Source organism: Mya arenaria, chromosome 14, assembly GCF_026914265.1.
Source record: "Mya arenaria isolate MELC-2E11 chromosome 14, ASM2691426v1".
Lineage (NCBI taxonomy): Eukaryota > Metazoa > Mollusca > Bivalvia > Myida > Myidae > Mya > Mya arenaria.
Window position 1 is genome coordinate 5544940 of NC_069135.1, and position 22171 is coordinate 5567110.

Sequence of the window (22171 nt, forward strand, 5' to 3'; positions counted from 1 at the left end):
GTTTGAGTTAACTGGCAAGTGGAAGGTCAAGGTCAAGGTCAAAGTTAAGGCCGTTTCTTCAGAATGCCATTGCAGCACTCGAACATTTTCTCGTCGTACATTCTTGTCGAACAACATGCCGGAGCTTTACCTTCCATTTTCCTAATCACTCCACTGCAGCACATGTACTTACTCGCATCAAATGATTTGCATCCACAACAACCGGTGTTGACACTCACTTGAGGCTGAACCCTGCCGTCGCAGCAGAGTTCCGTATCCGCATTGTACGGATATGGCCCACAGCATTTTGTTTCTCCAACTCCTACGTTTGCCTTTACCAGTCCGTTGCAACACACGTGTGTCGCGACATCATACGTATCTCCGTCACAACAACGTGGATCAACACCTGTCCGGTTAAATAAAAAGCCGGAACAACAAAGCGATTTAGCATTGTCGTAAGCGACGTCGGCGCAACATTTGGTCTCAATACCTGCTCTTGGAAACAGGTCGCCGCGGCAGCAGATTGAATTTACTTCATCATAGATCTCTCGCCTACAGCAGGATGGTCGAACCATTTCAGCCTTTTGGACGACCTCGTCCACGCAACACATATGAGTAGCTGCGTCAAAACTCGTGAATTCACAGCACATTGGCTCCAGACCAAACCTATGCTGCACGACTCCATCGCAACACATATGAGACACAGCGTCGTAGGAGCTGCTGCCACAACAATGTGGGTCTTTTCCGATTCTTCCTTGTACTTGTCCTAGACAGCACAATTCTGCTGCTGCATCGTAGACATTGTTTCCGCAGCACATCGGCTTAGAACCAACTTGTTTGTTGACTACTCCCTCGCAGCATATTTCGGAAACTCTGTCGTACTGCTCTGCCCCACAACAAGCTGACGAGTTGCCTTTCTTCGCAACAGTAATGTTTTCGCAACACAGCGATTCGGTTTCGTCAATAAGTACGTTACCGCAACAAAGGGGCACGATAACATTTTTTAGGTTTCTTAATCTGCCGTTGCAGCAGATTGACTTAGCTTCGTCATAAGCGTTTCGCCCGCAACAGAAAGGCCTAGCCCCTTCCCTCTTCTCAATTCGTCCTTCACAACATTGAAAATGGGCCACATCGTAAGCATCTCGGCCACAGCATTTGGACATTGCGCCTTTCATGTTTCTTACCCTACCTTCACAGCAAAGTTGATAGGCGCTGTCGTACGCTTTCATATCGCAACACTTTGGCTGCGCGCCATTGGCCTTTGATAGTTTTCCGTCGCAGCATACTCTTTCAGTTGCATCATACAGCTTACTACCGCAACATTTAGGGTCCTCGCCAACTTTATTCCGCATTGTTCCATTGCAGCACAGTTGGGTAAGAGCATCGTAGCGTTTACTACCGCAGCATTTGCTGTTTGTTCCAAGCTTTGGTCGAACTATTCCGTCGCAACAAAGTTTCTTTGAAACGTCTATCATTGTATCATTGCAGCATTTCGGTTTGGCTCCCAACCTCTTGAAAATATTCCCTTTGCAGCACATTTTTGTTGCTGCATCATACCCCTCCTGGCCGCAACATTTGGGAACAAGGCCCTTTCTTGGCTCTATGTTACCATTACAGCACATGAACTTACACTGGGCGTAGGTTTGATTGCCACAGCATTTCGTATCACCGTCGTGTCTTTTATCGAGAAATCCCTTGCAACAAACTTGTTTTACAGCATCATAAGCCTGTGTTTTGCAGCAAGCTGGTTTATCTCCATTTTTCTTGTTGACAATACCTCTGCAGCACATTTCTTTAGTCGGGTTATAGCTGTCGTTTCTACAGCATTTAACGTTAGCGTTTATTCTTCCCTGTAATGTATTCATGCAACATAGTTTCTTTGTGGCATCAAAAGCAACTGCACCACAGCATCTTGGAAGTTTACCAACTTTGTCTTGTGGAAAACCCCGGCAGCATACTTGGATGGCTGCATCAATTGCGAAGCTCCCACAACACATTGGAAGCTCACCTGTCTTTTCAATAACATTATTTCGGCAGCATAATGAGTGTGCAGCATCGAAGCCTTGGTTTCCACAGCATTTAGGTAGGGTTCCGCTCCTAGGACTTATCCGATTATTGCAACACATAAATTGCGAAGCATCATAGCTTTTTCGTCCACAGCATCGACTCATCAGTCCGGCTTTCTCTTGTATTTCCTCTTCGCAACAGAGTTGTTTGGTTGGATCGTAAAATGAATCCCCGCAACGAACTGAAATAGCGCAACAGTTGAAAGTATATGTTGCAAATATTAGTTTTATCGCTGAAAAGAATAAAAAATACATCTTTCCTTCGTAGTTCAGATATGTACAACACTTGTCTAAATAGAAGATGGCATCGAAGTTGTATTCAATATAATTATGTTATTTTTATTTCTCATATAATTTTTAATATTTTCAGTTTCTGCTGATTGACAGCATGGTGGAGCTATTTCTTTGTTTGCATACTAATATATTCTGCATCATCAAATATCGCGAGGTTGCGCCATTCAAAATGGCAAAGGAAACTACAAATATACATCCCAACCTTTATTCGGCATAGCTTTTTTGCTTTAAAAAGTTTAATGTGGACAACGTATCGTACTTTTGGCAGATACCAACATAAACGCGAAATGCTTACGGTTTCTTTGCATTAACATAATTGCTTTGAACTAGAAGATGGTAGGAAAGCGGTTTATAATTAAAAGTGAGCAGTTCAACTTAACGTGTTCACAGTGTCTTCATTATGATTATTAATCTAAGTTTTGTATGAAACCCATATAGTTTAAAATGGCATTGTCTTATCCAGTTGAATTAATATGCAAATAAAGGAAAAGCATGCATGGCAAAAGAAGAGTACGTACAATAAGAATTAAGAATTATTTTTGAGCTTCCATTGCCATGTAATACCCTTAGAAAACACTAATCTGTAGCACGTAGGTAATATCCCATTTCCATAATCGTTCTTAATCGTGTTGAAGTTTGGCCGGCAGAACAACAGATGGTCAGGTATTACAAAGCAAGAGATGTTACAGTGAGTGACGAATGCCCCCGGAATGCCATCAAGTTCAATAGATTATGCAATAACTAATATGCAAGACATCATTATGTTTAACCTAAAGTGATGAAGTAAATATGTAGGGACTCTAGTGTTGCACGCAAACACGTCGCCTTTTTGTACCGAACACAAGTGCTTAGAAGTTTTAAAATCCCTCCGTGCATAACAAAGGAACACAACAGAAAAGAACAACGATAATCTATCTATGAGCAAATATGCATCATTACATAATGACTAAAATCTAAGCGGCCTTGAACTTTGAGTTAGGGTCGTTGGTCTTGCAGGAGAAATATCGCCTTTTTGTACCGAACACATGTACCAACGAATTTCAAAATCGCTCACTGCATGACAAAGGTACATCCCGAACACGAACTATGTTATGTATATGCATATATGAATCATTACATAATGATAAACCTGTCAGTGTGACCCTGAACTTTGATTAAGGGGCGTGGGTCTTTCACACCACGCGTCGTTTTTATGTACCGAACACATGGGCGAAGTGATTTTAAAAGAAAATAAAGTTCTTATTAACCTTCTATTATTTGTGTTTCAAAAGATGTTCGTCTTTCATCTGCACCATAATCCAAATATGTTTCATTTAAAAGACTGCTTTATTTAGAGAGAAAAATAATCCACTTCTATGTGGGAAAACAATTAGAAAAGTTATTCTGTGTATATTTGGGGAGTAATGAAAATATACTTTACTTATTGAATACACAACTGAGATGGGGCATTTCAAGACTGAAAAAATAGTGTAGAACGGAACAGGTAAAGTAGGAAAACAGGTAAGTTATACTCACTTTGTGTAATACCCTCTGAAAGTAAATACAAAAAAAAACATGTATGATGAACAGTTTTCCAGAACAAGGCATCTTTGTTAATGGACGCGAATATACTAACATCATTATCTGTAATATTTGAAAAGAGTCGAAATCGACCTTCAAATAATTTAATTATGTAAGAAAATTAAGAGTATATGCAGAGGCGTCCCATTACAAGAATTATGGCTCATAGACAATTTTTGGCGAAAATTAGTTTTCACATTTTGTTATAGACTGCAGTTTAACTTAGACCGAGTCATGAGGGTTTGTTTCAAACTATACATTTTCGAATATTAATGATAAAACAATAGAAATTGCAGGGAACGCCCCAGTAGATTTATATCAAATCAAATAGTACTTCTTACCATAGTCTGGCATTTGGCAGGTATGGCCACAACCGTTCGAACAACATTTCAGAATGCTTGTACAATTCTGGTCGTTGCTACATTCTTCTACACAAGTACCGATTCGGCCTTTCGGGTTTGGGCAATTTCCTGGTTTTTCCTCTGTAAAATTAGTATATGAATCATGATTATCGACACTATTTTGCTTCCACTCAATGTCAATATTTGCTGAATTAAAACCAGTTTTAAAGCTGCACTCTCACAGATTGAACGTTTTGACATCTTTTTTTTTTTAATTTTTGTCTTGGAACGAGCATTTTTTTGCGTAAATTTCTGCAAACCAGTGATTAAAGACTCCTGACAAAAGATCAGATCTTAGCTTTACATATTTCCGTCCCAAAATTGATGTTTTATCCATTTTTTTAAACCGTTAGTAACGGTTTAAGCCATAACACATTAAATTTGGAATTGAACTATGAACATCTGCGATCTGATCTTTTGTCAGCAGTCTTTCATCACTGGTTAGCAGATATCAACGCAAAAAGTTTCTAATTCCAAAACAAAAAAATAAAAATAAACGCTAAATATGTGAGAGTGCAGCTTTGAAACTCATAGCACAATTTCCATTGTACCATATTGAAGAGGGCTTCTTTGTTTCGGATTTTGCAATTCTCATATCAGAAGCTGTTGTGCAATAATGGTCATGCGGATAAGTATTAACGATATATATTTCAATATACGCGCGATGCTTATTGCATGTTAAAGCTGCACTCTCACAGATTGAACGTTTTGACAACTTAATAACTTTTTGTCCTGGAACGAGCCATTTTTTTGCAAAAATCCATTGAAACAAGTGATACCAGGCCGCTGACAAAAAATGAAATCGCAGATGTTTATATATGGCAGTTCAAAAATTAATGTTTAATGCATTTTCATAAAACCGTTAGTAAAGTTTTAAGCCATTAAACATTTATTTTCAAACAGAAATATGCAATGTATGTTCAACTTATTTAACTGATTTAAGCCTAAAGATGGCCGAGGTACAGATTAAAAGATATGATTTTTTATAAATGCTTTTGTTGTTATTGTTTGTTGTTTTTGTTTTTAATTCAATAGGTACGTTGCTACAATTCCCCAGTTAAAAAGTGCCAAATACCGCGAATGTTTTTTTTTCATCTTTACATAAATCATATGCCCTGTTTTGATCCTCAAAGATTTATAAATACAAATGCATTAGCCTATAGTGTACGTCATTTATTGACACGGATAGTGAGTGCATTAACTAGTAGTACCAACATGTAAGGTTTACAAATGTGCTCCAAAGCAGCTAAGAAGATGTAGATGACGTGTAATGTATGATCATTCGACAACAATGACCACTTTCGTGTAAATACACGTCGGCAACATATATAGATTCCTGTCATGTACTGTCAGTATCATCATTCCTAGTCGATTCCATAATGTTCTCGAAAAATAATTATTATAAACTAGCAAATTGTATCAATGTCGATCCATGTTGTTCGTTGGCGAGACTTAAGAAGATTAACAAAAATACTTGCAAACAACAATGCTCAATATCTAAAACGTTTTGATTTTATAAGCTGATACAGAATAACGATGACCAACTGTTTCAATAGCTAATCATCCATTTTACGGCGCTGTTACATGACGAAGAACTGCATTGTAACGATACGGATTAATGTCGACAATATTGTAAACACAACCAGTTTGATTCGGTGAACATAATTTTAGTGTTTCTTATTTACCCGAGAGCAATGCTCCCGTCATTTCCGAATATGGAGAGGGTTGGTACCGAGACTGGGGAAACGAATATTTTAGTTCATTACAAGCTCATACCAAGACAAAAGTAGTTTAGATAGCAAATTGAGATAAAGGTAAGGATGATGGTGGATTGTAGTCACCTGGGGTTGGGCAAACCGGGCAGCACTGTCCAGAAGGCGTGTAGCTATTTGCACAATCCGGGGCCGCACACCGCACTAGGGCACACTTATCTAAAACAGAGTTAAAGCGTAAATAATTCATGGGTTTTTGGCACAACCCGGGGCTGCGCACCGCACTGATGCACAGTTATCTAAAACAGAGATAAAGCGTAAATAATTCATGGGTTTTTGGCACAACCCGGGGCTGCGCACCACACTGAGGCACAGCTATCTAAAACAGAGATGAAGCGGGATTAATTCATTGGCTTTTGGCACAATCCGGGGCCGCACGCCGCACTAGTGAACACTTATTTAAAACAGAGATGAAGCGGGAATAATTCATGGGCTTTTGGCACAATCCGAGGCCGCACGCTGCACTAAGGCACATGTATCTTAAACAGAGATAACGCGGGAATAATGCATGGGCTTTTGTACAATCCGAGGCCGCACGCCGCATTAGGGCACACTTATCTAAACAGAGATAAAGCGGGAATAATTCATGGGCTTTTGACACATTCCGAGGCCGCACGCCGCAATAAGGCACATTTATCTTAAACAGATATAAAGCGAGAATAATTATTGGGATTTTGGCACAATCCGGGGCCGCAATCCGCACTAATGCACAGTTATCTTAAACAGATATAAGGCGAGAATAATTAATGGGATTTTGGCACAATCCGGGGCCGCAATCCGCACTAATGCACATATAAGCTTCCTATATTATATAAAAAAAAGGAAATAATTCATTACTTTAGGCTTCAACTGGGGCCGTACTCCGCAATTAAGCACACTTATCTAAAAGAGGCTGAAAGTGATTAAGTGGTAATAATTCATTGACTTATTGTACAAACCGGGGCCGCACACCACACACTCATATAAAAGAGAACAAACGAGAATAGTGCATTGGATTATGGCACAAACTGGGGTTACACATTGCACTAAGACACACTTATATGTTTAAATTAACATCGATCGTACGACATAATGCCCAATAATAGAACTTGGATAAATGTGTTTTGAAATGGGTGATTTACCTTCTACTAAAAATGGATAAAAAAAAGTTGCGACCTAAGAGCCAACGATAAAATGTTATAAGATTAGTAATAATAGCTAAGTGCGAAATGTTAAAATATCAAAATAACCTGGTGGTGAAGGACAGACAGGACAACATTCCCCAGCTGGTACATAGCTGTTAATACAACGCGGTGACGCACAGATTACCGCTGCACACTTGTCTTAAACATTTTCGGAAATAGAATGGGTATCATTGGAGAATGTCATGTCTTTTAAACATTTCCTTATAACAGCAATGAATGAGACTGTTCTGTTAAAGTGTAATATGTTTTATTTAAATTAATAAAATTTGTATTGCAAATCAGTCAAAAAAAGGGTAAACAGATCGGCATTTTTATTAATTAAAGAAGAAGTATTTATCAATATCAATAAGTAATATACAAAAGCATTTGACTACAAGCATCTATTACAACATCAGTGCTAATGCAGCCCCATCCTCCCCATTAACTTGTTACGAAAATTGATTATTTGATAATGGGATGTTTCTTACCTGGTAATTTTGGGCCGCCTCCCGTCATATCTATAAAATAACACATTGTTTGCTCATGGATGGACTAAATAAATGAAAGCCATTCAATGAGCGCGATCCAATTCAACAATTTGTCCGAATCAGATGGAAAAATTGAATAAATGCTTACCGTTGGCAAACGCATTTGCCAAAATCCCGGCTATCATAAGAAACCAGTATGGTCCCATATCTCGCTTCGGTAACATTTAAACCATGAAATAGTTGCCAATCAGGAAATTTCAAACCTAAACCTTATTTTCAATGTATTTTCCTTTTACTCTTGGCACCGTAGCAAACTGTTACGAAAAGAACGGTATTATATATACCAGATGGAGCCCAAGTATGCGTGAAGTTGTTCTTTCCAGGTCTTATTGGATTATGTTGCCACATTTCATGGTATAGGACAAGAGAACCATCGTTGTTTGTTTTCTATTCAGGACAACTGCTTATATATTGTTGTTGTGATAATGATTGGGGATGATTCGATCGGGATGGAGTTTGGGGGAAAGGGGGACAATGTCAGTTTACAGTTGTTAATAAGCATACAGAAAACAGTTAATAAGCATGTGTACAGACAAAACGGTTAAAAAGCCGCAGTGTCTATATCTCCTTTTTTGTGGGGGGGGGGGGGGGGGGGTCTTCTTCAGTCGATATACATGTAGCTAATATAATAAATATCACTTATTTCAGACATTTTAAACAACCAGCATTTGGCTGTTCCATGCATATACCAATGACAGGCGGTGTTGTTGTTATGTTGTTGTTGTTGTTTTTCAATCGGTTTAGACTTTGTTTTGGACTTTTAATTTGTCATTTAATTAATCAACTGAGTTTCACACCCTGCACGACATTTGACCACTGCCCAAACTGGAAACAACTTATTTTCTAATTATGTTCATCGAATCACAGAAATAAAACAATAAAATTGTTATTGAAACAATTTGATTGGTCTGATCCGTTGTTTCCAGTTGACGGCTAATCCAGTATTAGTGATGTTTACATATTAAGTAACGGTAGCATGTTGCGAGAGTTCACGATCCGTAAGATGCATTCTAAAACATAAAAAACACTTCTTACAGTACAAATACATTTATGTTGAGAGCATGTATTTGTAAATAGTGTAACTTTACATGACACATTCTTCTTGTGTTATTTTTATTATAAATTCAACAGAGTCCAGCCGTATATTTCTTTGTTATATATTTCCTAATAATATATACATACATTCATACGGGGTAAAGAAAATGCCATTCATTGTTCAACACCGCCAATGCCCTATGTAACAGCTTAAGTGGTATTCTGTTTCCCAAACCTCTGAATCGTTCAATGATAGTAAATGACCACTACATATATAAGTACATACAAAATAAACAGCAGCTACTACTGAAGTATCATGTTACGGTCCTACCCCATGCCCTACACTAAAACATTCATCCATTTCTATATTCCGTTCAATTACATATATGAGGTGACGTAATTCTGACAATGTGTATATCATGACCATTCTTATAGGGTACGGAAAATAAGAAACATGGAAATATAATAGAAAATGAAAATAATAATGGAATATTAAAACAACTGGATAGAAACTACCGGGAACTATGATACCGTCCACGACACTGTCTAAACATACTATGCTACCGTTCACGACACAGTGTCTATACATACTACGATACCGTTCATGACACAGTGTCTATACATACTATGCTACCGTTCACGACACAGTATCTATACATACATACCGTTCGCGACACAGTGTCTATATATACATACCGTTCGCGACACAGTGTCTAGTATACATACTATGATACCGTTCACGACACAGTGTCTATACATACATACCGTTCGCGACACAGTGTCTATACATACATACCGTTCGCGACACTGTGTCTAGTATACATACTATGCTACCGTTCACGACACAGTGTCTATACATACATACCGTTCGCGACACAGTGTCTATATATACATACCGTTCGCGACACAGTGTCTATACATACTATGATACCGTTCGCGACACAGTGTCTAGATGCATACTATGCCACCGTTCGCAACACATTGTCTATACATACTATGATAATGTTTCGCGACACAGTGTGTATATACATTATGCTAATGTTTCGCGACACAGTGTCTATGCATACTATGACACCGTTGGCGAAACAGTGTCTATGCATACTATGCTACCGTTCGCAACACATTGTCTATACATACTATGATAATGTGTCGCGACACAGTGTCTATGCATACTATGACACCGTTGGCGACACAGTGTCTATGCATACTATGCTACCGTTGGCAACACATTGTCTATACATACTATGATAATGTTTCGCGACACAATGTGTATACATACTATGATATTGTTTCGCGACACAGTGTCTTTGCATACTATGACACCGTTGGCGACAAAGTATCTATACATATTATGACATCGTTGGCGACACAGTGTTATGCATACTATGACACCGTTGGCGACACAGTGTCTATACATACTATGACACCGTTGGCGACACAGTGTCTATACATACTATGACACCGTTCGCAACACATTGTCTATACATACTATGATAATGTTTCGCGACACAGTGTCAACACATACTATGAAAATGTTTCGCGACACAGTGTCTATGCATACTACGACACCGTTGGCGACACAGTGTCTATACATAAAATGACACCGTTGGCGACACAGTGTCCATACATATTATGACACCGTTGGCGACACAGTGTCTATACATTCTATTATAATATTTCGCGACACAGTGTCTATACATACTATGGTACAGTTCGCGACACAGTGTCCATTACATACTATGATAACGTTTCGCGACACAGTGTCTAAACATTCTATTATTATGTTTCGAGACACAGAGTCTATGGATACTATGCTACCGTTCGCGACACAGTGTCTATTCATACTATGCTACCGTTCGCGACGCAGTGGTTATGCATGCTATGACACCGTTGGCGACACAGTGTCTATACATACTATGACACCGTTGGCGACACAGTGTCTATACATACTATGATAATGTTTCGCGACACAGTGTCTATACATACTATTATAATGTTTCGCGACACAGTGTCTATGCACACTATGATACCGTTGGCGACACACTCTCTATATATGCTATGATTATGTTTCGCGAAACAGTGTTTATACATGATACCGTTCGCGACACAGTGTCTATACATACCGTTCGTGACATGTTTGCTACCGTTCGCGACACAGTGTATATACATACCGTTCGTGGCATATGTTTGCTACCGTTCGCGACACAGAGTCTATACATACCGTTCGTGACACAGAGTCTTACTGTCACACACTAATACAATGACCACACCAGGGACAAGCCCAGTAGCCAAAATATTTAACAATGACCCTGTTAAAAGTATCAATGCTGAGGTTTAACAGACACTGAACGCGAGACACTCAACGAACAACGTAGACAGACAACATGTGTGTGTAAAAATATTTATCACCGCCTAGGTACATAATAAATAAAGTCATGTGAGACCCAGGCTCAAAATCCATACATTATTGGCAGCAATCTCCATGCACCGGTCTCCCTTGACTTGCAAAGCAGACCTCCTTCCAGCGCATAGGAAAAAGCTGGAATTTAGCTCAATATACACTTTCGAAAAACATAAGGTTTTGAAAGCCCATATGCAATAGCTCATAAAGGAAACTCTGTCAGAAATTGGCAAATAAACGGCATAAGTATTTCCAAAGGGACCGGAATTCGGTGCAATAAATTAATGTTCGGTAAGCGTTTTTATGTTGTCGTCGATTTAAACAATTACGATCAAAATTCAACGCGCTCTTTGAATTGTAGTTCCTCTTATTCAGAACTAGAACCACGGACCTATAAACCAGGTTTATAGGTCCGTGCTAGAACTTACCATATACAATCCATTGTTCTCAATCTGTTTATCTAAGTAGATATAGGTCTATTAAAGACATGTTCCCCGATTAATGCTTATTATATGTTTGCTAAAAGGAAATCCGTTAATAATATTTTTTTTTAAAAGTGTGTTAATGTTGATTACATTGATAATGCAGTTGTTTTCAGTTGTTGCAGTTGTTTGAGACAGGTTGTGTTTTTTTTAAAATAATGTTAACGTGATTTGCAAATGGCAGTGCACTTTAATGTAAACATACAAAACTCATATATTATACAAAATACGCAGAGAAGGGAAGTAAACGTTATGCGGAGTTTAAATGTGGGAAGAAGCTTATTTTCTTTGGGTTCAAAAAGCGTTAGCCGGCTCAAAACTCGCGCATGCGTATGATAAACACGCTGGATCGTAAACAAAACAACAAAAATGACGGTATGCGAGGTTTATTTTCCATACTGAAGTTATATTTGTAATTATATTTAAGGGAGAACTTTGTCTCAAAGATCACGGTCTTACCCATATATTGAAAAAAATCTTATCTTAAGCAAATGTCATATATTTTCGCGACCATTTTTCCTTATTTAACTTTTTGTCTCATAAGTTTTAGATTATTTCAATATAATTGCATGCAAATTATTTTTAACTACAGTAAACATGCGATTGCTCGAGGACGCCGCTGACAAAGCTAAAACCTCGAGTGAACGATCCAATTTTCCATTTTAGTTGGTTTGTGAAATGTCTTATCTACAATGTATTTTCAAAATTTGAAGTCATAAGTTTACTTCGGCACAGATTATGTGTTGCGTTATAGCAATCGCCCAATCGTTTAAACAATGTTAATCAGAAATCCTGGGGATAAAAAAAAAATTTTTTGGATTAACGATATTTCAGACTAACAATTTTCAGAAAATAACGGCGTTCGCGAATTATAGATGATGTGAAATATTTAGTCATGAAGATTGCAATGTCGGTAACACTTTACCAATACATTACATTCGGTTTGAGTGATATTTCATGTACAAAAATATTTCTCGATTTATTGTTAATGCATTCCGATCAGGGCACGGATTGTTCGGTAGCGGGTTGAGTGAGAAGTGCAGCAAACATAAACATTTTCCAATAATATAGAGATGGTGTTAACTAGCAATTATATACACACTTCATCATCCAAATGAATCGCTCATTTTCTGACATCGATAGTTGTAACATCATATATGCCATATCTCCCGTCGGGGAGAAAAATCAACTGTACAGTACACTCAACGAGTTAGACCCACTTTCTTGCTCACTCCGAGGGATAAAGTCGGTGATCGCGAGTTTCCTCCGAGGGTAAAACTGTTGCCCTCGCTAAAATTCCCCCGAGTTCCTCCGAGTGGCTGGCTTACCGCCGAGTTTAATATGAACGATAGTGTTGAGAATCGTCCGATTTTATGATCCCGCGGCGGAACTCCTGAGTCTAATCAGATAAGCAAGAAATCATTCTTGTTTAGAAGTTATTTATTTTTTGCTTATGCACATTGTTAAGCGTAAAAGATTCTTACATGTACCAACGTTTAATTTGTATTTATGTCCGTAAACGCCAATTGAATATTGTCTTGAATTATAAACATTGAATTATAAACATTGAATCATTAAAGTACATCCACTAAGTTATTGCATCATAAAGCAGCCGACTATTTACACGATTCTGAACCATGACCTCTGACGTCAAGCGCGTGATCAATACAATGTAGAATATACTATTTATTATTGGTGGTTAAATATAGCTATGACGTTTCATGGAATTTTCCACAGAAAACGAGGCAAGAAGGCCTTCAAAACCATGCGCTGTGAACTTGGAACACGTGTTTGACCTCCTGATTTTCCGAAAATGTGTAACCTAGAATTTCTCGGAAGAAATATGTTTATCAGTCATTAGCAAAAACACGTTTATAAGATGCATGTGCAACTAGTGAAATACGACTGCATTCTTGTGGTAAGCTAACTTAATGCAAAACGGGCAGAGGAAAAAGAATAATAGCAATTTACTGGAGCCGTCGTAATCGGTTGAAAATTTTAATAAAATAAATATAACTTTAGCGTAGATTCTTATCTAGCGTCCGCAGAGTTTCGCGGAGTTAACCCCTCCGAGGAACGCCGAGTTCGTTATTCTTCGGTCGACTGATCACCCTCCGAGGGCCTTAAATTCAAACTCCGAGGAACGCGGACAGTCGATAAAATCATTTTGCTGTCCGCGATAGCAAAAATCCGCGGAGGGAAACGGAAAGTGGGTCTAACTCGTTGAATGTACTGTATGTTCAAAAGCTGTCGTATACTAAATGTGAAAATGTTAAAGAAAATAAAATAACTGGATAAATTAGCAAAGTTTATTTTTCCATTTTGTTCAAAAGCTGTCGTCTACTAAATTTGACAATGTTTAAGAAAATCCAGTAAGTGAATAATTAGCAGTTTATTTTTAAAAAAAAAACGTCATTTTCTAAACAAACAACATAAGAATATGATTAAATTGTTGTCAAACTTTTCACAATTATCTTCCCAAATGCCCTTATCAAGTATTAGCGGTCAAACATTACCATTGAAAAATGGTTTTTCACACCTTTCCAAATTTTTACAACTTTCGAAAATGTTAACACAATTGCCAATTGTTGGTTTATTTTGAACATGCTTTCGGGAAAATGTGTGAAATAATGACATCGAGGTATTCATAAGGTTGTGCACATGATTTGTGTATTTTATTGTGTAATTATTGATGCTCTACTCCTAGACTTATTAAGTTTCGATCCAGTGTCAGTACCATAGAAGGTATAATTGTCAGTCTTAGTTGCGACCTTGAATGACCACATGTTTTCGAACCACCACTTGTTCAAATGACTGCAGTTTTATTACATCAGAATTTATCCAGTCAAAGTATACCCTGTATTGGTGAATCTGAGAGTTACTTCTCTGGTTATTTTAATAAAATCAACAGCAATTTACAACTGATTTGTACAAAATCAGGTTATCCCTGCTGAAACCCTGATAAATTAATGGCTGAAATAATTTGCACTGAGCAATTATCCACCAAATTTTATCAGTTTCTTTCAAACCCACACTCATAAAGCTGGATGCCTCAAACTATATTTTGTACCTTTACCTCAACATTTTGACATAAGCGATAAAGGAAACCTATGAAATTTGACCACAGGGACTGAAATATGTCTTTGTTCAAACGATATTCAAGATCAGCAAAATCAACATAAAAAGCAGAATTTTTTATATGGAATGAGTAGGAATACAATACAGCTTAAGACTGTATAAATATTGTAATATTCATATGTATAGATATTATAAACAGTCATAAAAATGCTTCCAGTTTCATTTTACGGTTAATGAATAAACAATATGTTTTGATATAAGAATTATATAGTCATTAAAACTTTACTCATTTCCAGACCCTTCCTATGAACCCGAAGCCATTCCTGAATGGTCTAACAGGAAAACCAGTCTTGGTGAAGCTGAAGTGGGGCATGGAATACAAGGGTTACCTGGTCTCCGTGGATGGCTACATGAATCTGCAGGTGAGAATAAAATGGGCAAAGAACAGGAGTGTTGGGTGTTGGCTCTGTGGCACCTTTGTCCTCCAAATATGGATTATAACTTTATTATCTATGCGTATTCCTAATTTCAAATTGGATGTGTTGCCCTTACATAACATGGTTTTAATTATTGTCTTACAATCGGTTCAATTTTAGCATTCTGCTAATGTTAGGTGAAAAAGATCTATCGGTGTCTATCCAGTCAAAAAATTATCACAATATGTCATAAAATTCGAAAGTAATTAAAGAAGTCTATATAGTTTTCAAACATCCTTCGAAAGCTGAAACTAATTTTATGTACATGATGTTAAATTTATTATTTCAGCTTGCAAACACAGAAGAACTTATTGATGGAGCATTGACAGGCAATCTGGGAGAAGTATTGATAAGGTGAGTTGATTAACCACCTGCTACCATTTTTAGCTCACTAGCTCCGTCTTCCATCCGTCAGTCAGTCTGTCGGTCCATCAACAATTGCTTAAAAACATCTCCTCTGAAACTACCTTGCCAAATTCACTGAAACTTCACAGGAAGCTTCCTTGCATGACCCTCTACAAAGATACAACAGGGCATTGAGATTGATCAACACCAACAAAAAAAAGGCCGACTTACTGTTTTGCTTTAAAAAAATATTGATAACTACCAGGCCAAATTCAATGAAACTTTACAGGTAACTTTATTGCATGACCCTTTACAAATATAAAGCAAGGCATTGACATCGGTCAAGATATGTTTAAATTTTTATTATCGTCCGGCAGCCATATGGGATATTTTGGCTGAACCTTGCATCAGAGTGTATAGAAAATGTTTTTAGCTTTTTAAGTAGTTAAGACCCCCTAGTTAAGGAATCCGTTTGATGGCCTCACACCACCCTTGGGGAAATCGAGATATTCAAGATGACGTCCAAGATGGCCGCCAAATTTTACAAAAATCAACAATTGACTAGTAATTTTGTATTAATCCATTATTCCTGTGCAAAATTATTCCATTATGTATTTTTATTGCACACCGATCCATTTTAAAAAAATCATATCATAATTAGGCCATCATGGCGCCCAAAATGGCTGCCAAAACAAAGAAAATTTACTATTGAGTTAGATTTTGTTTCAAATTAATACCATCAATTTTCATACACATGTATCTTGTTTTTACATCACAATGCATATATGCAATAAAGTTATCACAAATGACATTATATAATTACATATTAACCAAGATGGCGTCCAATATGGCCGCCAAAATAAGCATTAATTAACACAGACTAAATGAAACGTGCACAACCGTTTACATATATGTATAAAAAAACACTGACATTTTATTTATTCAAATTTAACTCTCTAGAACCACTGAGAGAAACATTTGTAAGTGGAATTATAGACAGCATGGGTGACCTCAAGGAAATTCTTGCAGAGCTGTAATCTAGAAGTAGAACATGAAAGCTATATGGATAACTGTGTTATAAAACCAGTGCTGATCATGATGCTTCACATATAGCTGAAAAAGAAACTGACTAGGGTCTTCATTTGGTAGCTATTAAATCTATGATCTATGATGACTTCTTTGCAGCAGGACTCGTGCTTTACGCTTGGTATTGCCACTCCTATTTACGATCTATGGAGTCAATACCCGGTTCATGTAGGGAAATATTTCGGAAAAGGGAGCAAGTGATGTGTCACATTCTTTGAGTTTGGAATGCCATTTCGAGTGATGTGTTCATTGAGACAACATTTATGAGATACTGGTATGGGAAACAAGGCATAATTGGTATTACATTGAAATCCGACACACCCAAGATATGGTCGCTTGGTCTACACATTTTTAGCAGATTGGAGGCAGATATCTCAAGCCTTGCAAAAAGCGAACAAATTAAGCCATCTAATGATAAACCAAAAGTGGAAATGAAGGCAAGAATATTGAGTGACTGCAATGATCGTAGATCACTGCAGAGAGCGATAAATGACTGTATAAATCCATTGTACCTGTCGAATTACCCTGATCTAATCATCAACTTAGTTACAGGTCCTACAGCATCAGAAACTAAAAGTTGATCAAGCTGTTAAAATTAGAATCAAACAAATGAAGGAATTTGAAAATGGTGGCCAGGGAGTTTCAATGTCAAGATTAGTCGCATGATCAGGTGCCGTATTTACTAATGTCTTGAGTCTGAGTTTGAGACTCAGCCTCAAAAATCTGAATTCTTTAAAATATCTATAATATAACTAATTTTGAAAAAAGATGTGTGCCTGATTGTAGAACGAATTATTTGTAACAGAAACAACGCTTTTGACAATATATACCCATGTTATAGTGGAACACAATGCGGTCTTGCATATGCACGTGATCATAATCCTAGAGCAATACCTACATGTATGCTACATGTAGTTAGGTGAGATCACGTGGATATGACATAGGTTGGATTGAGATGCGGGCTGATCTCAGAGAGTCTGAGCTGAAATCTGGGTTTAAAATTTTACCATTGTGTTGCTTGTAAATAAAATGTAGAAACTTTGCGAACTTGTTTAAAAATATATTGTGACCATGGACCATTCTGTCACAATAGCATTTTTATAACAACATTAAATGTTCGCATTTCTGAACTTGAGTTTCTAACTCAGACTCAGGACGTAAGTGAATACGGGCCCAGAACACAAGCTGAAACACGAAAGGGTATACGAGCTGGTGATACGAAGGTCTTTAAGACATAATAAATTGTCACAAGAGTGATCGGCCTTCAAGCAAGCTCACGTGACTTTGCTGTGAAAGGTTACTGACCTATGAGTTGTCCCATGTTCCAACAGCGATGTTTTGAATGTGACTTGCCAAATCCAATTCTGTGCTGAAATAGTCTTTGCAAGTTCAGGTGTCAGCACGTTCTGCAACAAAGCAAGTAACATCGATAATTATAGACGGCTACTTATCTTCGCTAGATACAGGCAATACAGCACAGAAACTGAAACACGGGAAAAGATAGGATCACATACTTTGCTCGTACATCAGTTGTCAACTGCAATGCAAATTCCTCCTCAGAAAGAGATCATGTCGGTAGCAACATTTCATTCCCTAGACGTGTAAGTGCTTATTGTTATTGGAGATGAAGATTCACCTATTCAAGTTACACCAACTGTAATAATTACATGTCATGATATGCACAACAGAAATAAAGAAGCTGACAAAATTGTTGCCCATTAAATTGTTGGTATAGCAAAGGAAAACGATTGAGGCATTTAAGTAAATTCAGAAGATAGCGATGTTTTGTTCTTCTTCTTCACCATCACCTAGAACAAAACATCACAAACAAAGTTATTATGGAATCACCTATGAAAGACAGATTATTGATAGATATAACAGCCACAGTCAACAAATACAAACGTATAGTTCCAGATTTACTTGCAGCACATGCACTCTGCATCAGGATCAGATACTACTTCTTGCTGCTACGGCATAAGTAAATGCATAGTATTAAAGGTACTGAAATCAAAGCAAGTATCACTCTTGTGTGTTTGAGATGAAACAGCTGACTTCTCGACAGTCAACCAAGGATCAACTCGTTTTATTTCGCAATGTTACAACATGGCAGTTGTTGACGACGACATGTCACAGGTTCTACAGAAGGTATTGAGTTTTAAGGTTAGGAAAGCAACATCGTGTGCACCAAAGCTTGCTTCTCTACCCCCAACAACAGAGGCATTTAATGAAAATGTCAAGCGAGCAATTTTTAAACGTGTGTTTGGAATTGTGTTGTTAAATCAGACCAACCAAACCGGTACAGGTCTGAATATGGTTGGGGAAAAAAGACACGCGATCTTTGGTCCCAATAATGTTACCAAAACAAATTTCATTGGCCTCATATGATGTGCTTAAAATGATAATAGGCTCATGTCAAATACTGCTACAATGAGCAAACAAAACGAATATATAAATCTTTGAATTAACAAACTAACTTCACTGTTTTAGTTAGAACTGATGTAGTATTTGTTTTAAAGCTTTTAATACATGCTACACTGTAATTTTAAATAAAGAAAATTGACATTGTTTCTATACATTTGTAAACGATTGTGCCCGTTTTATTTAGTCTCTGTTAATTTATGCTTATTTTGGCGGCCATATTGGACGCCATCTTGGTTAATATGTGTCTTTGTAATGTTATTTGTGATACCTATATTGCATAAATACATTGTAATGTTAAAAACGAGTGTATATAAATGGATGGTATTTGCAACAAAACCTCACTCAATTGTCAATTATTTTAGTTTGGCGGCCATTTTAGACACCATGATGGCCTTAACATGGTATGAAATATTTTAGAATTTATCGGTTTACAATAAAAAATACATTATGGTATAGTTTTGCACAGGAATTAAATCATCAAAACACAATTACGAGTTATTTGTTAATTTGGGTTAAATTTGGCGGCCATCTTGGACGCCATCTTGAATATCTCAATTTCCCCAAGGGTGGCGCGGGGCCATCAAACGGGTTCCTTAACTGGAGGGTCAAAGCTACTTAAAAGACCCAAAACATTTTCTATACACTCTGATGCAAGGTATCACAGAATGGTGGCCTTTTGCCCTCTTGTTGTTTTTTTAATAAGATTGATAAAAATGGTGTGCAACTGAAGCTTTCAGGTAATTCATTTATCTATAAGAACGTATGTATTGCTAGTTCAAATGACTGCACTTGATTGTGTCTCATTGTTTGTGTTCTCTAACAATTACTTCTGAAAAGTTGCTGACCAATGCTCCTTTATTTCTGCCCTTCTCATCAATGTCTCTGGGCTTTAGTCCATTTTTTCACAAAAGTTGTTATTGTCTAGCCTTGGATGTTGTCTGGGCAGTCCGCATGTAAACTCTTCAACCAGTGGTATCTCAAAACTTAAGACATTCTCAAAATATGTAACAAATGACAATACTCCAATAAATAACTGGTCCCCTATGCCTGTTGATCAACTTAGTAAAAACAGATGAGAATTGACATCCACTCATGCCCATTACTCATAATAAATTGTTCTTCAGGTGCAATAATGTGCTGTATGTCCGAGGAGTTGAGGAGGAGGACGAGGAAGGGGAGATGAAGGACTGAGCCATGCTATTCTCTCCATGACCACCTGTACATAGCACATCACTCCATTCAATTATTGACTGTCGTCATTAGTGTCTTGAACATTTACGTGCTTATTATTGTTGTAAAAATGTGAAATTTTCATGATTTTAAGTGTCATGTACCAATTTCAATGTTTTAAAAAAAATTAAGTGGATTTTCAATATCATTTAAACAAGTGCATATAGCCATGAATTACAAATTTATTAGTATTTGTACACTACAAAGAAAAGTCCACCCAAGTGTGATTCTTTTTGCGTCTGAAGAACAGGAAGCCTGACACACCTCAATTCAATTACTCAATCATGTTAGCTGACCATTTTTGTTATTGTGTAAATATATATTAAATGAGAAAAATGTGTGGTTTGTTGGTTATGCAGCTAACGTGGCAGAGACACACAGTCTAGCACCTGTCACACTGTTACATACGCTACATGTATGTGTAACTGTATGGTTTTGTTATACTTTGGCGAAAAAATATTTCAAATGGACATGATTTAACAATGTGCCATGTATGAACACAAGTATTATGGAACATGTACAATGGTCAAGAAGAAGACAAGCTGATATGCTTTTTTTGGGATCAGGTTTTGTTGTTAAGGCATTTAAATATCTTGGAATAAACTTTCATGTTGCGAGGACTGATGTTTCACACGCTGTATGCCACAGTACCATGATCCCTAGCTCCAAGATTGGTAACGGCTTGGTATCATTGGTTATTTGGTACAGAGAGCCATCAGCTTGTTAGTTTACTACTCCAAAGACATCACGCACCTTAATAGAAAGAAGTTAAACTGGAGCTTTGCTGGCAAAATACTAATGTAAAGTGGTGTATAATTGTCAGTAGTGAATGGAATTTCAAAGTTAGTATTCTCATATTAAACATGTTACAATGAAGATAATTGATAAGCATATTCTAGCTTTATGGGTGAATTGAGTTAAAAGAAATACCATGTTTTAAAACATTTTTTTACCCTGGCCTGTGCACAGTGAATACATGTACATTTCAAACATATTAGAAGCTGCAGCCACAAAATTGTCCAATTGCACAATGATTGGACTCCGTAAATTATTAATCATTTTATAACTTATTTATAATAAGGTCATTTTAAGCTCTTAACCATTCAAAGAATAAGGAGTGCTATACAATAAATAACTTTGTCCCTGCATCAACATCCGGTTCAAGTTTTAGGGCAAGTAAACATTTTCACTGGTAAGTTGAATATTGGTTGACTTGGAAACCGGTTTTAGGGCATATTGTGTTGGTTAAAGTTAAGAGCAAGAACTCCTACACCATTTATTCAATTCACTTAAGACTTCACACAGTTGTTGTAAGCAATCATACAATTAGGTAACATAACTTGATAATATCCTTAATAAAAATTACAGCTATGCCCCTTTATTGACTGAGAAAGTTTGGTTCAAGATTTAGAGAAACTTGGCCTTTTCACTAAAAACTTCCAATACTTTTCATTCAATGGACATCATGCTCAATGGTAAAAACACATCATGCGCACATGCTGAAATGATTCCACGTGACTTATGAAAATGTTAACAAACCAGGTATTCTCATTTACCAGGTATTCTCATTTTTTACACTATATCCCAAGTTCAAAGTTCCATAAAAAGCAATAGCACAACAAACAACTCAATATTCATTGCATGCAGGGTGATGGTTCATTTCTGAAAGTAACTCTGTGTTGTGTAAGCCTGAAAATAGAATAAGTATTTTTCTAGATCGGGCTCCTTGCTTAAGGAATTATATTCTTTAGTAAATGTCAACTAAAACAATACTTTTTAGCTCACCTGTCACGTAGTGACAAGGTGAGCTTTTGTGATCACTCTTCGTCCGTCC

General features: G+C 37.2%; 2 protein-coding genes across 2 annotated transcripts; one reads left to right on the forward strand and one right to left on the reverse strand.

The window, feature by feature from the left end:
- Nucleotides 1–44: 44 nt before the first annotated feature.
- Nucleotides 45–1769, reverse strand: LOC128217480 (keratin-associated protein 10-7-like). The gene has a single exon (XM_052924635.1). The coding sequence runs from the start codon at nucleotides 1767–1769 to the stop codon at nucleotides 45–47; it is 1725 nt and encodes a 574-aa protein (XP_052780595.1).
- Nucleotides 1770–11981: 10212 nt separating this feature from the next.
- Nucleotides 11982–20677, forward strand: LOC128217735 (small nuclear ribonucleoprotein F). Its single transcript, XM_052925084.1, has 4 exons — nucleotides 11982–12076; nucleotides 15076–15201; nucleotides 15545–15609; nucleotides 20232–20677. Exons 1-4 carry the CDS (start codon nucleotides 12071–12073, stop codon nucleotides 20296–20298), a joined length of 264 nt encoding a protein of 87 aa, XP_052781044.1. The 5' UTR covers nucleotides 11982–12070; the 3' UTR covers nucleotides 20299–20677.
- Nucleotides 20678–22171: the final 1494 nt, after the last annotated feature.

What these genes read in the sequence shown, in the direction of transcription:
- LOC128217480 (XM_052924635.1), bottom strand. Translation starts at nt 1,769, where the DNA reads ATGTGCTGCAGAGGTATTGTCAACAAGAAAAATGGAGATAAACCAGCT.
- LOC128217735 (XM_052925084.1), top strand. An exon ending in ATGGCTACATGAATCTGCAG is followed by an intron (nt 15,202 to 15,544) that starts GTGAGAATAAAA and finishes TTATTATTTCAG; the next exon opens with CTTGCAAACACAGAAGAACT. An exon ending in CTGGGAGAAGTATTGATAAG is followed by an intron (nt 15,610 to 20,231) that starts GTGAGTTGATTA and finishes ATTGTTCTTCAG; the next exon opens with GTGCAATAATGTGCTGTATG.